This window comes from Alosa alosa, chromosome 4 (assembly GCF_017589495.1).
Source record: "Alosa alosa isolate M-15738 ecotype Scorff River chromosome 4, AALO_Geno_1.1, whole genome shotgun sequence".
Lineage (NCBI taxonomy): Eukaryota > Metazoa > Chordata > Actinopteri > Clupeiformes > Clupeidae > Alosa > Alosa alosa.
The window spans coordinates 21,162,489-21,174,251 of NC_063192.1; the positions used below are offsets into that span (position 1 = coordinate 21,162,489).

At 46.6% G+C, this 11,763-nt stretch overlaps 1 protein-coding gene across 4 annotated transcripts; it reads left to right on the forward strand.

The window, feature by feature from the left end:
- The first annotated feature begins 256 nt into the window (after positions 1 to 256).
- On the forward strand, positions 257 to 11,289 carry LOC125293993 (syntaphilin). 4 transcript variants are annotated; one of them, XM_048242278.1, is made up of 5 exons: positions 257 to 514; positions 4,381 to 4,491; positions 5,323 to 5,451; positions 5,773 to 5,922; positions 7,537 to 11,289. In XM_048242278.1, exons 2-5 carry the CDS (start codon positions 4,448 to 4,450, stop codon positions 8,777 to 8,779), a joined length of 1,566 nt encoding a protein of 521 aa, XP_048098235.1. In that variant the 5' UTR covers positions 257 to 514; positions 4,381 to 4,447; the 3' UTR covers positions 8,780 to 11,289. The 4 variants fall into 4 exon arrangements, with proteins under 4 accessions (XP_048098235.1, XP_048098237.1, XP_048098236.1 ...); XM_048242280.1 differs by having other exon boundaries at positions 5,326 to 5,451; XM_048242279.1 differs by having other exon boundaries at positions 257 to 508.
- Positions 11,290 to 11,763: the final 474 nt, after the last annotated feature.

The window sequence follows — 11,763 nt, forward strand, 5'->3', positions numbered from 1 at the left end:
GCCTGAAAGATGTTTCAAGTTATTAATGTTTTCTCCACCCAATACTTGCAATTACTTAATTACCTCACCATTATTGTCATCATTTTGGACATCACTGAACTGAATTTTCCTTAGGCTCAAAGCCCCTAAAGACTTACCTAATCAAATTCTCGTCACAGCTGTGGCCAGTGGCATCGTGACTAGCCATGTTTGACGAACAGATAAACGTGGCGGGGTTCGTCCCTAAACAATTCAGCGAATAACCGAATGGTCGTGCGAGAGGGAGACACGTCGTTATCCCTTCCGAGACCGCTGTCTCTTTAAGGAGCTTCGGTGCAGCATCACGCAGTTGCATCAATCTGCTCTCACAAGGATTATGCGCGCTCTCCTCTCCTCAGCACCCTTCCCGTTGAATAAGCACAAATGACTACTCCCGCATCACCAAGGCGTTCGTGGGTCAGCCCAGCGGCGACATGGGTGATCTCCGCCAGACCAGAAATGTGGAGGGTCGTCCGTCTGCAGGAGGCTGGTAAATGTAAGGGATTTGTGTCCCTAACCTTTTACTACGTTTGAGACAGCTGCATTGGGGTTGCGCGTTTCCTCGCGCGTTGAATGGCGAACGGCAAGCTTGTAGCCTACCGCATAGGGCAATGTTATGTCTGCGGTGCAGCGGGAACGATTTGGCAAGTGTCACTAGCTTACGGCAAAGTGAATAAAATTGTAAATGATTGTAACCGTGTAGATCAGAATTAGTATGTCTGTGTTTCTTTTCATCTTAACAAGGAAAGAATGAAGGCGGAAATCTTAAAAACGTTATCAAACCTATATAGTCTGATCTTCATGAAACGTCCGTGGCAGAGAGAACTACTGTAAGTGTTAAAGCTCATGGACCTGTAGGTTCAGTTTTCTTTTTGGCCCGTGTTTTGGTGGTCTATCCTTGTGCTGCTGTTTTGCGGACAAGCAGCCAAAGGCCGCCGAGGACACGTTATTGAATACTGAGTGACGTAGACGATCACATTCTGTTCATGGCTACATGATGAGTACTATCCTGCTTTTCCCTCTGCTGCATCGGTAGACAACTGTAGGCAAGTATCTGTTATATAAATAAACTTTGTATTCATTTTGGTGTTTCCATCGTCGCTCTGCAGTTAAAGTAAGAGACATTCGTTTGACCCTATTGTTTTAATCAAGGTTGCACTAAAGGACAAGTTAATACATTTTTTATAAAAAAATATTTTTTGAGCCAACAATCTAGGGAACCCTATTTATTCTCTTCTTCGTGTTTGTCTGGCAACATAAGTATACAGAGCAGTAGCCAGTATGGTAGTCTGAACACAGAAGGTAGGTTCTTTGTTAAATCAATCAGGACAAATTCTTGAGCACAATGTCATAATCCTGAGAGTGTATGAACACTATATGGTATTGGATTACACATTGATTGCTGCGAGGGATAGTTACACACAGCACCAAGACTTTCCTTTGGTGCAGTAACTACAGTATCCTGGACTGAACCGGCTTCCCCAGCCTGACACGACAAGGCAGCCTCAGGTACCACTGCCGGCGACGCAGAGCGTGGATGCTGCGCAGCGGGGGCTTCTGGGAAACATCACTGATGTGAACCAGCCATCAGCAGCCATCAAGGACACCCGTCAGTGCGGGCTACTACAAGCCGCCGGCATCCGGATCGCTGTCAGTCCCAACACATTAGCGGCAGCTCTGAAGCAGCACCGTGGGGAATTGGCACTGCTGGCCGCATCCACTGCTCTGTGTCGGTCACAGTGTCATTAGATGGAACAGACACGGCTCAGCTCATTTCTGGACCTGCGACTAATCTCTTTGCCGCAAACAAACCAAATCACCCAAACAAGGGTCCTCCTGGTCCTGCGCTGGTTTGCTACTTAACAACAGAGAGGGTTTCTACAGATGCCCCCACTGACTGTACTGCTCTCACAAACACCTCTTCATTTTTTTTTCTTCACTCTTCACTCAGAAAGTGGCAAATCTGCAGTGTGACCAGACTGCACTGTCAGGCTGTGTTTGATGAAACAGCTGTAAATTAAAAGTGAAGCCAATGATTATGCTTCACTGATCTGAAAGTTCAGCTGGACCCCAGGCTCTCAGAAGGGAAACAGATTTGTTGCGATGACTCGACATATTTGTTGAGCTTTTTGGGCAGGCTTATGCAGTGGGTGGTAAAATTTAGGGGGCACACCGCCAGAAACCTCACAAGCCCTACTTACGAAACCAGAACAAAGCCAAATAGCCCTTTTCTATTTTGTCCTAACCTCTTCCAGCACTCTCATAGAGGTAGTCTGGGACATGTGGAGCTGCTATCATCCCAAATTAGATCTCATTTTCATGCCAATCTAAATCCATTTTGGAATTTAGTTTTGGGTATTACTGTAATGAATACACACGGTACATGAAACTTTTATCCTCACCCTTTATCTTTCTTTCAGAATAAGGGTACCAGTCAGAGTGCAAACCTCCATACCATGCCCATATGCAGGCTTTTTACTTGATCACAAGTTGGAAAAAAAGTTTAAATCTTTTAACGTCTCACTAGAGAGAAACTTTTGGATTGAGAAACTCTCACGTTACGTTAAATCTAAAAGGCAGGCGTGCCAATGGCATCTCCTCGTCACCCTACAGCAGGGCTTGTTCACACGCACGCTCACGTTTGTGTGAACACTCTCCCATTATGGCACCATGGGATCTTCACTAAGTAGGTCAGATGTACTCGTGAAAGACTGTGTCTCCAGCATGTGCATGCGTGAGTGTGTGTTTATGTGTGTGTGTGTTTCTAGGCATCTGTGTGGGTATGTGCATGTCTCTGTGTCTGTATGGGAGACAGACAGAAAGAGAGAAAAAGGGAGGACGTCAGCTAGACTTTGGTGGGTGGTTTTGTGTGAGTGTGTGTTTGTGTGTATGTGAGAGAGAGAAAGAGATACGTCAGCTATAAATGTTGTCATCAGTTATAGATGTGTTGGTTGGTGTGGGTGTGTGTGTGAGAGAGAGAAAGAGTGGGAGAATACATCAGTTATAGACGTGTTGGTGTGTGTGTGTGTAGGAGAAAGAGATACAAAGAGCTGATCCCTAGACGCGGTGTGTGTGTGTGTGTGGGGGTACAGCAGTCGTCTGGTCTGTAAGTGCGTCTTTGTCTTGGTCTTTGTCTGCACTCTGCTCCTGGTCCCCCGCCTCCACCTCCTCGGCCCCATCGTCTGTGTGGGGCGATTACACTGGAGCTGCTGTTCTGCCTCCATCTTAGCCCTGCCCAGTGTTTTCCCAGGGCTCCTTCGCCTCTGTCATCGCCTGCATGGTTATTGTTGGCGACGCATTGTCATCTCCTCTCCATTCAGGAGCATGTGCAGAGGTAGCAGCCCTATGTGAATGTGGCAGAGCCAGCGAAGCCTGTTCTCTGCCTCCGACGCCGGCCTGCTCAGCTTAGCGTCCTGACAGATTTCATTTTTCTGGCTCAGGTTTGCTATTGGCAGTTGCTTTGTCTCAGCACGAATGTCACTCTGCTCAATGTGGTCTGAAAACCGTCTTTGCTGTACGTGGTGTCAGATGACGGCGTAGTCTAGAATTACATCTGAACTGTTTGGATCAACAGTTTTTTAAAAGGACATTTTCATCAAACCTCTCAGCTTGCAGTGTGTGTATGCTGTCTCTGTGTGTTTATTCATGACACAGAGTTCAGTTAAGAACTCCCTTACTGTATTCCTGAGAAGAGAAGCCACTTCTAGTTCACTGCCATGTTGTTGTAACTCCTACTGTAGTTCCAGTCTGCCTTCTTAGGGCAAAAAGCATCCTACTGTATTAAAGCAGGTTTTTTGGTTCTTTGTTCTGTTGCTTTTCCATTGCCTCAGGGCTCTGTGCTGTAAATGGGAGCTGTTGTTGCTGTAGCTGCAGCTAAAAGTGGCGTGCAGTGCAGAGCAGAGCAGAGCAGTGCAGGGCACAGTATTTGTGTCATCATCACTTCTCCGCTGCCTGCCCTGCCCCGGGAGCACTCTTTTAAACCAGAACACAAAGAACATTGAGCAGATGTCCCACTGGCCGTCGGCTAGATTTAGTTTCCTTTTTTTTTTAAATAAATTAAAAAAAATAGCTTTGGGCAAGTTGTTTAGGATGGACATACTGACTAACAGACTAACTAACCACCAACCACTAACACCAGTGATTACTGAATCTCATTATTGAAACTGATCACAGGTTTTGAACTCCCATAAGTTGAAAGAAATAAAAAAAAAAGTAGAAAAACAAATCAAGAAAATTAAGTTAATATGTGACAAGTGTGGGAGAAGCCTCTTCAGTCTCACATGAATGTTATCATACAGTAGGTCTATATGAGTCAGGCTTAGCTGGTGAAATCCTCCTGTGCTGTATGTGTCCTGACCACAGAGTGCAGGCCTGAGTCATCAGCGTAGCAGCCATCTTTGTGACAGACTGAGAGCAACAGTCTTTACCCATGTCTGTGCCTGCCAGTAGGAGGACCCCCACAGGATCGCGCAGGTACTGTAGCTCCTTTACACATGCTGCCAGTGCAACATGATGAACATTCATATAAATAGATGTGCTGCTCTACAGTGCATGGGTGTTTGATGTTCATGGTTTGCATCAGTATATGCATCTTTATGGAAAGCACCTTGTAGAACTTGCTGTTTAAGTAGATGGAGTGTTTAGGATACTTACTAGAAAACAGAGATTATTGGATCATTATTAGAAAACAGAGATTATTAGATCATTATTAGAAAACAGAGATCAGGGACAGTACAGTGTAAGCATCATTAGCTACTTAACATTAACTAATGTTAGTCACTATAACTTACTATTGTTAGTTATAGCGAATAACTAACTATATTCACTTAACATTAGCTACGGCTATCTCTCAGACGTTCATAAAAAGTCATGAAGAGGGTCATAATGGTATCTGATTGTCTAGCAACAATGTAGTGATTAAAAAATACTTAATATCTGTACTGCCATAGTGAAAATCACTGAACTTGCAAATCAGGTCTTGCATGTATTAACATCGAATCCCAGATGGTGTTACATTGGATTACATATGCTGTTATGTAATAATGCAGCCCTGTGATATCCTAACATTGCAGTGTCCTAACGTGACATTTGCCCATACTGGTGTGCAGCGAATATGCATGCAAGTGTGTGTGTGTGTGTGTAATAGAGATTGAGAGAGTATGTGTGTGTGTGTGTGTGTGTGTGTGTGTGTGTGTGAGAGAGTGTGTGTGTGTATCTGTGTGTGTGTGTCAGTATGTATTTGTGTGTGTGTGTGTGTGTGTGTGTGTGTGTGTATATATAGCCCTGATGTGTGTCTCATCCCAGCAGACGGTCGGGTGTTGCTGGCAGCTCCAGGCATTCTCATGGGGACACCTCCATCAGCAGCTACTCCACTGCTTCTGCTAAAGGCAACGAGTGTATACCCACATCACGCTCACAACCCGTTACACCCAGGTAACACACACACACACACACTCTATACACACACATTTATAGCCCCTTACACACATAAGTATTTACTCGCACAGATACACACACATGCATGCAAAACACACCATGACAGACACATGAACTCTAACTCAGTTATGTAAATCCTTACCTTTAAAATTTAACACTCAGACTTTGCTTTAGACTTTCATTAATTCTGAGAAGTTCAGAGTTGTTCACATTAAGAAATGTAATTTTACTATTGATCCTAAGGAACCTAAGGAACACAAACATTTTCCCACCTTTTTGATAATTTTTTGATCTATGTGTTTTGTGTGTCCACCACAGGCGTCAGGTCAAGCATTCCACATGCATCGACAACCATGGCATCCGCCCTCCGGCCCCAGAGCAGTACCTCACGCCGCTGCAGCAGAAGGAGGTGTGCATCCGACACCTGCGCGCCCGGCTTCGGGAGAATGTGGAGAGGCTGCAGGACAGGTGAGTCCCCAGGCTGCAGCGTAACCTACCTGCGCTACCTCTGCCGTCACTTCTGTACCAAGGTCTACGGAGGAGGGTTTTTAATAACACTGTGCTTAATTCACTGGAAATCTGCTGTCTCCCCCCATATTTGACTGTGTGTGTGTGTGTGTGTGTGTGTGTGTGTGTGTGTGAGAGAGAGAAAGAGAGAGAGAGAGAGAGAGAGAAAAAGAGAGAGAGAATTAGGGGCAGTGTCTCCATCTTGATCTCAATCCACTGGAAATGCTCAAATCTTCCCTGATTATTTAAGTCGGTGTAATTATAATGCTATTGCAGCAAGCTAAATTAGTTGTGTTTGGCTAACCAAGACTGTCACTGGTGAAGCAAACCAGGGAAAGATGGGCAACACACATAGGAGGGGTGCCAGTTCAAGCTTTGGTGCCCTCAGAGGCTCCAAATCCAGATGCTCATCGCTGATGACATCATACAGATGAATGGAATTTGGGTTGAATTGAATTAAAAGTGCACCGTCAGACACTTGAAGCAAGCATATGCAGGAAACTTGCAGGGCTTGTGATAAGATGTTGAAATGCTGAATAAGAATTTGTGGCCATGATCAGTCATCTTCACTCGCCGCTGAAGTCATTTAGCCTGACATTGACCTATGAATTCCTAACAACATCAATGGCCAATGGTAAGGGTGTTTTCAGCCTTACAGTTTGTTTGTTTGTTTACAGTTGGTTTGTTTTGGTCCTTTAAGCCTGCAAATGTGAAGATGCCCTAAGGCTTTCTATTCTGACTATGGTGTTAAACTCAGAGCAGCAACTTACTGAGGTTCATCTCTTATAACACACCCATTTTATTAAATCCCTTATTATGTAAAATACTCCTTTCAAAACTATAAAAGCTACCATTTACAGACACAATCTAATAGCACATTACAGACTAGAGTTTAGCAGAGAAACCGTGAACCATATTCATTCATTAGTCACTATTATCATCATGCTTTAGTGCTGCTTAACAGGAGGAGGCAGGAAGGAGAGAGTGTCAACGTCAGATTTTCACACTCCTTTTAATTGGGAAATGCCTTGTCTCTCCACATCAATCAAATCCCTACAAACGGAAATAGAACAAGAAACTAGCACAAAGCAATTGTAACATGGAAAAACTCTTTTTTAACAATGTCAGGTCCAACCTGAATAGAAACAAAGTTATGTGAAAAGTGCCCTTTAAACTACAGTCACTCCAGAAGCAGTGTTTTGAAGCAACACTGATACAGAAGAACTAAAACTGCATTAGTGACAAGATGGCCAGAACAGACTTGGTCAAATGATGTAGAATCATCACTGGCATGTTTACTAAGGGGAGGGAATGGGTTCAGACATTACCAACAAGTCTGAAAGCATGCATCACCGTTACGTTTCAAGTTTCTATAGATGTACTGTACTTCATGAAGACCTTCAGAGACATGAGCTGTCTTGACCCATATTATATTTCTCAGTCTCTCTTGACTCAAGCACATTGAATTGCCTCTTGTGTATGAAATGTGCCATAAATAAATACACTTGCCTTGCCCTTTCAGTGGTGTAGTGACAAATGAAAGGCTGCCCCTCCTCTGCTCCTCTTCTGCTCCAGGGACGTGGAGATTGACGAGCTGCGCGGCCAGCTGGTGCGTATGCAGGAGGACTGGATCGAGGAGGAGTGTCACCGCGTGGAGGCGCAGATGGCCCTGAAGGAGGCCCGCAAGGAGATCCGGCAGCTGCAGCACGTGGTGGAGACGGTGCGCACCAACCTGGGGACGCGGGAGCCGGGCGGGGCGGAGACGCCGCACGCGGCGGAGCCCAAGTCGGAGGGCTGGTACGGCGCCCGCGTGGGGGCTCGTCCGGGAACGTCGCGCTCCTGCGGCTGCTCTCCAGCGCACACCATGAGCCGCAGCGCCACCTACACGCGCCTGAGCACCGAGTCGCCGACGTCGTCGGGCGCCGATCGCAACGGGAACGTCGGCTCGTGGGATGCCAGAGCAGGGGTGGTGAAGAGCAAGACCCTTCCGCGCGGCGACGGCCGCACCCACCTGCTCTTGGAGGCGGCGCTGCTGACGGAGCAGCTCCCGCGCTGTCCCAGCAGCATGCCGCGCTCCTCCACCTACGAGCGCCTGTGCAGCGGCGAGACCCTGCTGCCTGTGCCCGTGCCACACCCGCCCTGCTGCCATCACGCTGTCAACAACAACTGCAGCTGCGGCGCCCCCCACACCTACCTGCCGCAGCACCACCACCTGTTTCTCCACCTGCCCCAGGAGGACGCCCCTCCGCCTCCCACCATACCCCCACCACCACCGCCACCACCTCCTCAGGCAACGGCAGCATCGCCAGCTCCATCTCAACACCAACACCCGTCCTCAGCTCCATCAGAGAGCTCGGAGGTGAGTGACCGGCCAGGCTACCGCTCCCAGGCTTGCAGTCCCACCATCACCTGGATCTCGGAGGAGGGCACAGGTGAGGAGGACCTGAGCCTGATCACTGCCGCGTCTGGGGGACCCATCCCCACCGCCACCAGCGCCGGCACCGCCGCCGACGCCTCCCTCCTCCTCTCCGAAGCTGCGCCCTTCCTGTCGCTGTCCTCCCCGACTCCCTCCTCCGCCACCCCGCAGCCCACCTGCGTCGACATGGCCGAGCAGTCCCCTCTCGATGGCGGCTCCTCCTGGAGCTGTTGCCCCCTGCCTCCCTGGTGCCCACACCGACTCCTCAGACCCAGCAGCCCCAGGCGCGGGCATCTCCATCTCCGCTCGCCGAGATGCCCCCTCCGCCGGCGCCCCCTACGCCCCAGGAGGTGCTGGTGCTGGAGGTGTCCGAGGAGGAGGACGACGTGCGGAGCCCGCTGAGCGGCCCCAATCGGGACGAAGGCGGCAACGATGATGAGGACGAGGACAGCGGTGGACAGGAACCTCCCCAGCGGTGCCACTGGAGCCGTTACTTCCTGGTGGACCTGCTGGCGGTGGCAGTGCCCGTGGTGCCGGCCGTGGCGTGGCTGTGCCGGGGCGCCCGGCGGCCCGACCTGCCAGTCTACCCCATCGGCTCGTTGCTGAGAGGCTGCTGCGCTGTCGCCCTGCACTCCCTACGACAAGTGGGCAGGGGGCGGGGGAGGGGGAGGGGCTCCGCAAACACAGGCGGAGTTACAAATATCTAAAGATCAGACAGTCAGACAGACAGATGAGTCAGGACCAAAACCAGGTCAGATCTCCCACACACACACACACGCACACACACATTCAAATCTGACTCTCATCTGGTGCAGATACACACACACACACACACACACACACACACACACACACACACACACACACACACACACACATAAACACAATCAAACACACAGCTCAGATCTAACCCGGATCTTTTCCCGACTCAGCTGCTGGATGTTCCTCCTGTGCACATACCTCTGTGCAGACCCTAGGATGACTTCTGTACAGAATCTCTCAATGCCTCAGTGTCTCCCTCTGCTTTGAAGATTTCCATGTCCACTGCTCCACAGACACTATCAAACTAGTCCGATGAGTGAACAGTTGTTGTCATCCTAAATGAAACAGTTGAATAGTCCCTGAACTCTGCCTCCTCTGCCCTGCCGGCCCTGACACCTCATCTGTCCCAGCACTGTGGATTGGGATTAGATTTGTGGTGTTAATCCTAGAAGATTAATCTGAGATTAGTGGCTTGCTCTGTGTTTAAGAGTCTTTGTGTATCCGATCTATAGATTTTTTGGAAACATAATGTATTCTTGGGGACTGGCAATTTTAAGCATAAATCCAGTGTACAGTTGATGATCACTATTATTTAATTGTTGTCTTTGAAAACCAATGCAGTAGAGTGGAAATGTTATTGAACGGTGGAATGTCTTCAGTGCATTCTCAGAATTTCCACAGTGTGTTCTCAGAATATTGTCTGTGTCTTCTCAGAACACAGTTACTAAGGAGATACTTGGGACAGTCTGTAGTCACAAGACTTGAGTTTTAAAAAAGGGAAAACCTGGGGTGTGTCAGGAAGGGGTGATAATCTGAATCCACTGTAGATGTTAAACCTTGTGGTTGATTTTTGAATTTGGGACCCTCAGGACAAGGTTTTTCTCAGGTGAGGATCAAATAGCACCAGACCACACCATCTTGGATTCAGCAAAGACCTTTTCCCCTCCTACCTGCCCCCAACTCTGAAACACAAGCACTTTCTGTTTCCCACTCTTGGCTTGTAAATATACAGTAGTGTAGTCTGGTCAAAACATGTACTCTAGGATTTAGACGTATCAAATTCAACAGCTTTGATCCAGAATTCAGTCCTTCCTTTTAGGTTTTGCCTACCACTTAAAGTACAAGTCTAGAATAGACAGAGGCTACACTAAACTGTCAGAACATGGCCAATTTGTTTGAAAATGATTTTATTATGTTTAAAGGCAGGTGATTGTGTTCAACATTTATTTTGCTCTTTCTTTTGCACTATGGTTCACTTTAATGGACAGGGGTTGGCTCTGACTGGAGCTAGGGTTGCGTTGCATGCATCCAGTCAACTTCCCCCACGGGTGAGTTTCAATAGATTTTTTTTTCTGTGCTATGTTACTTCAATTAAAGATTCATGCATTTTTAAATAATAAATGATTCAGAAAAGCAATGACTCTAATGTTCAGAACAACAAAAAAGCCTACATTTTTTCTTTTTTTCTTTGTTTGGCATTGCGATTGCACAGATGAATGAAAACCAGCATCGGATCAAGCACTCAGGGTTATCAAAGATAAACCCCAGAGCTTTGATTGCTAGCTCAGATTGCATAAGCGCACCGTGTCTGCAAGAACTTGTGATAAATGAAATATAAAATGTGTATTAAATTAAACAAACTAAACATCTCATTACATTTAAAAGAACTGTTGAAATGTTGTACGCAACTGTATTTCATCACATCAGTCTTACAATCATAAGCCATTTCAGTCATGAATGGGAATACACTCCAAAAGTATTTTTTGTTAACAAAAATATTCATTGTATAACTGTGTTGACATGTATGTGTTGGCTGGCTTTCGTGGCTGAACAAATGAGGCTCTGGTCTGGTATGTACCATAAACAGCTATTCTCTAGGTGGCCTAGAGGCTAGAAAATGTTCATGTCAAACTCACACAGAGTTACTTAAAGAAGCTTGTTCATGATCAAATCGTTCTACTTCTTGAGTTTGGTTTGTGAACAAGCAAAAGGCTAAGATCATTAAAGGTAAAAATAACAACATTTAATCATTGTCCTTTTAAAAATGAAGGCCTTTATAACCCAAGCATTATGGATCATGTGGACTGTTGAAGGTAAAGAAAATAAGTTTATTCACTGTCCTCTTAAAAATAAAGGCCTTTCTAAACCAATCCAAGTGTATGGATAATGTGGACTGTGTTATGTCATCTGTACAGTGAACATGTCATGGGAAGATACTGCGAGAGTGTGTGGTGACTTGATTGGTAGAGGCATACGCTTTGATTTTCTGTTTTCTCTCAGCTCTTTGACTCTCACTCCTTGTTAAAATGAAATGATAATCCGCCTCATCGTTTCAGGGAGATCAAGCCGCAAATGGGGTGTAGGTTTTCAACATCTGGTATTCCCAGGTGATCCCCCATCAGAAATATGACTATGCCTGCTTGTGTTCAGCTAAGATCCATTTGGAGCTGTCTGTGAGGCTGTGAAAGATGTGAGGATTCATAATATCTGAGTTTCCCCGAGCATCCAGATCCTGTTGGATTGAAATTAAATTGTAGCCCCTCCGTTTCTGAATACCCAAACACCCAGGAATATGTATTTTCTTTGGTATTGAGTAAACAACTGCACCTAAAACCTTAATTTAC

What these genes read in the sequence shown, in the direction of transcription:
- LOC125293993 (XM_048242278.1), top strand. Translation starts at nt 4,448, where the DNA reads ATGTCTGTGCCTGCCAGTAGGAGGACCCCCACAGGATCGCGCAG. An exon ending in ACCCCCACAGGATCGCGCAG is followed by an intron (nt 4,492 to 5,322) that starts GTACTGTAGCTC and finishes GTCTCATCCCAG; the next exon opens with CAGACGGTCGGGTGTTGCTG. An exon ending in GTGGAGAGGCTGCAGGACAG is followed by an intron (nt 5,923 to 7,536) that starts GTGAGTCCCCAG and finishes CTTCTGCTCCAG; the next exon opens with GGACGTGGAGATTGACGAGC.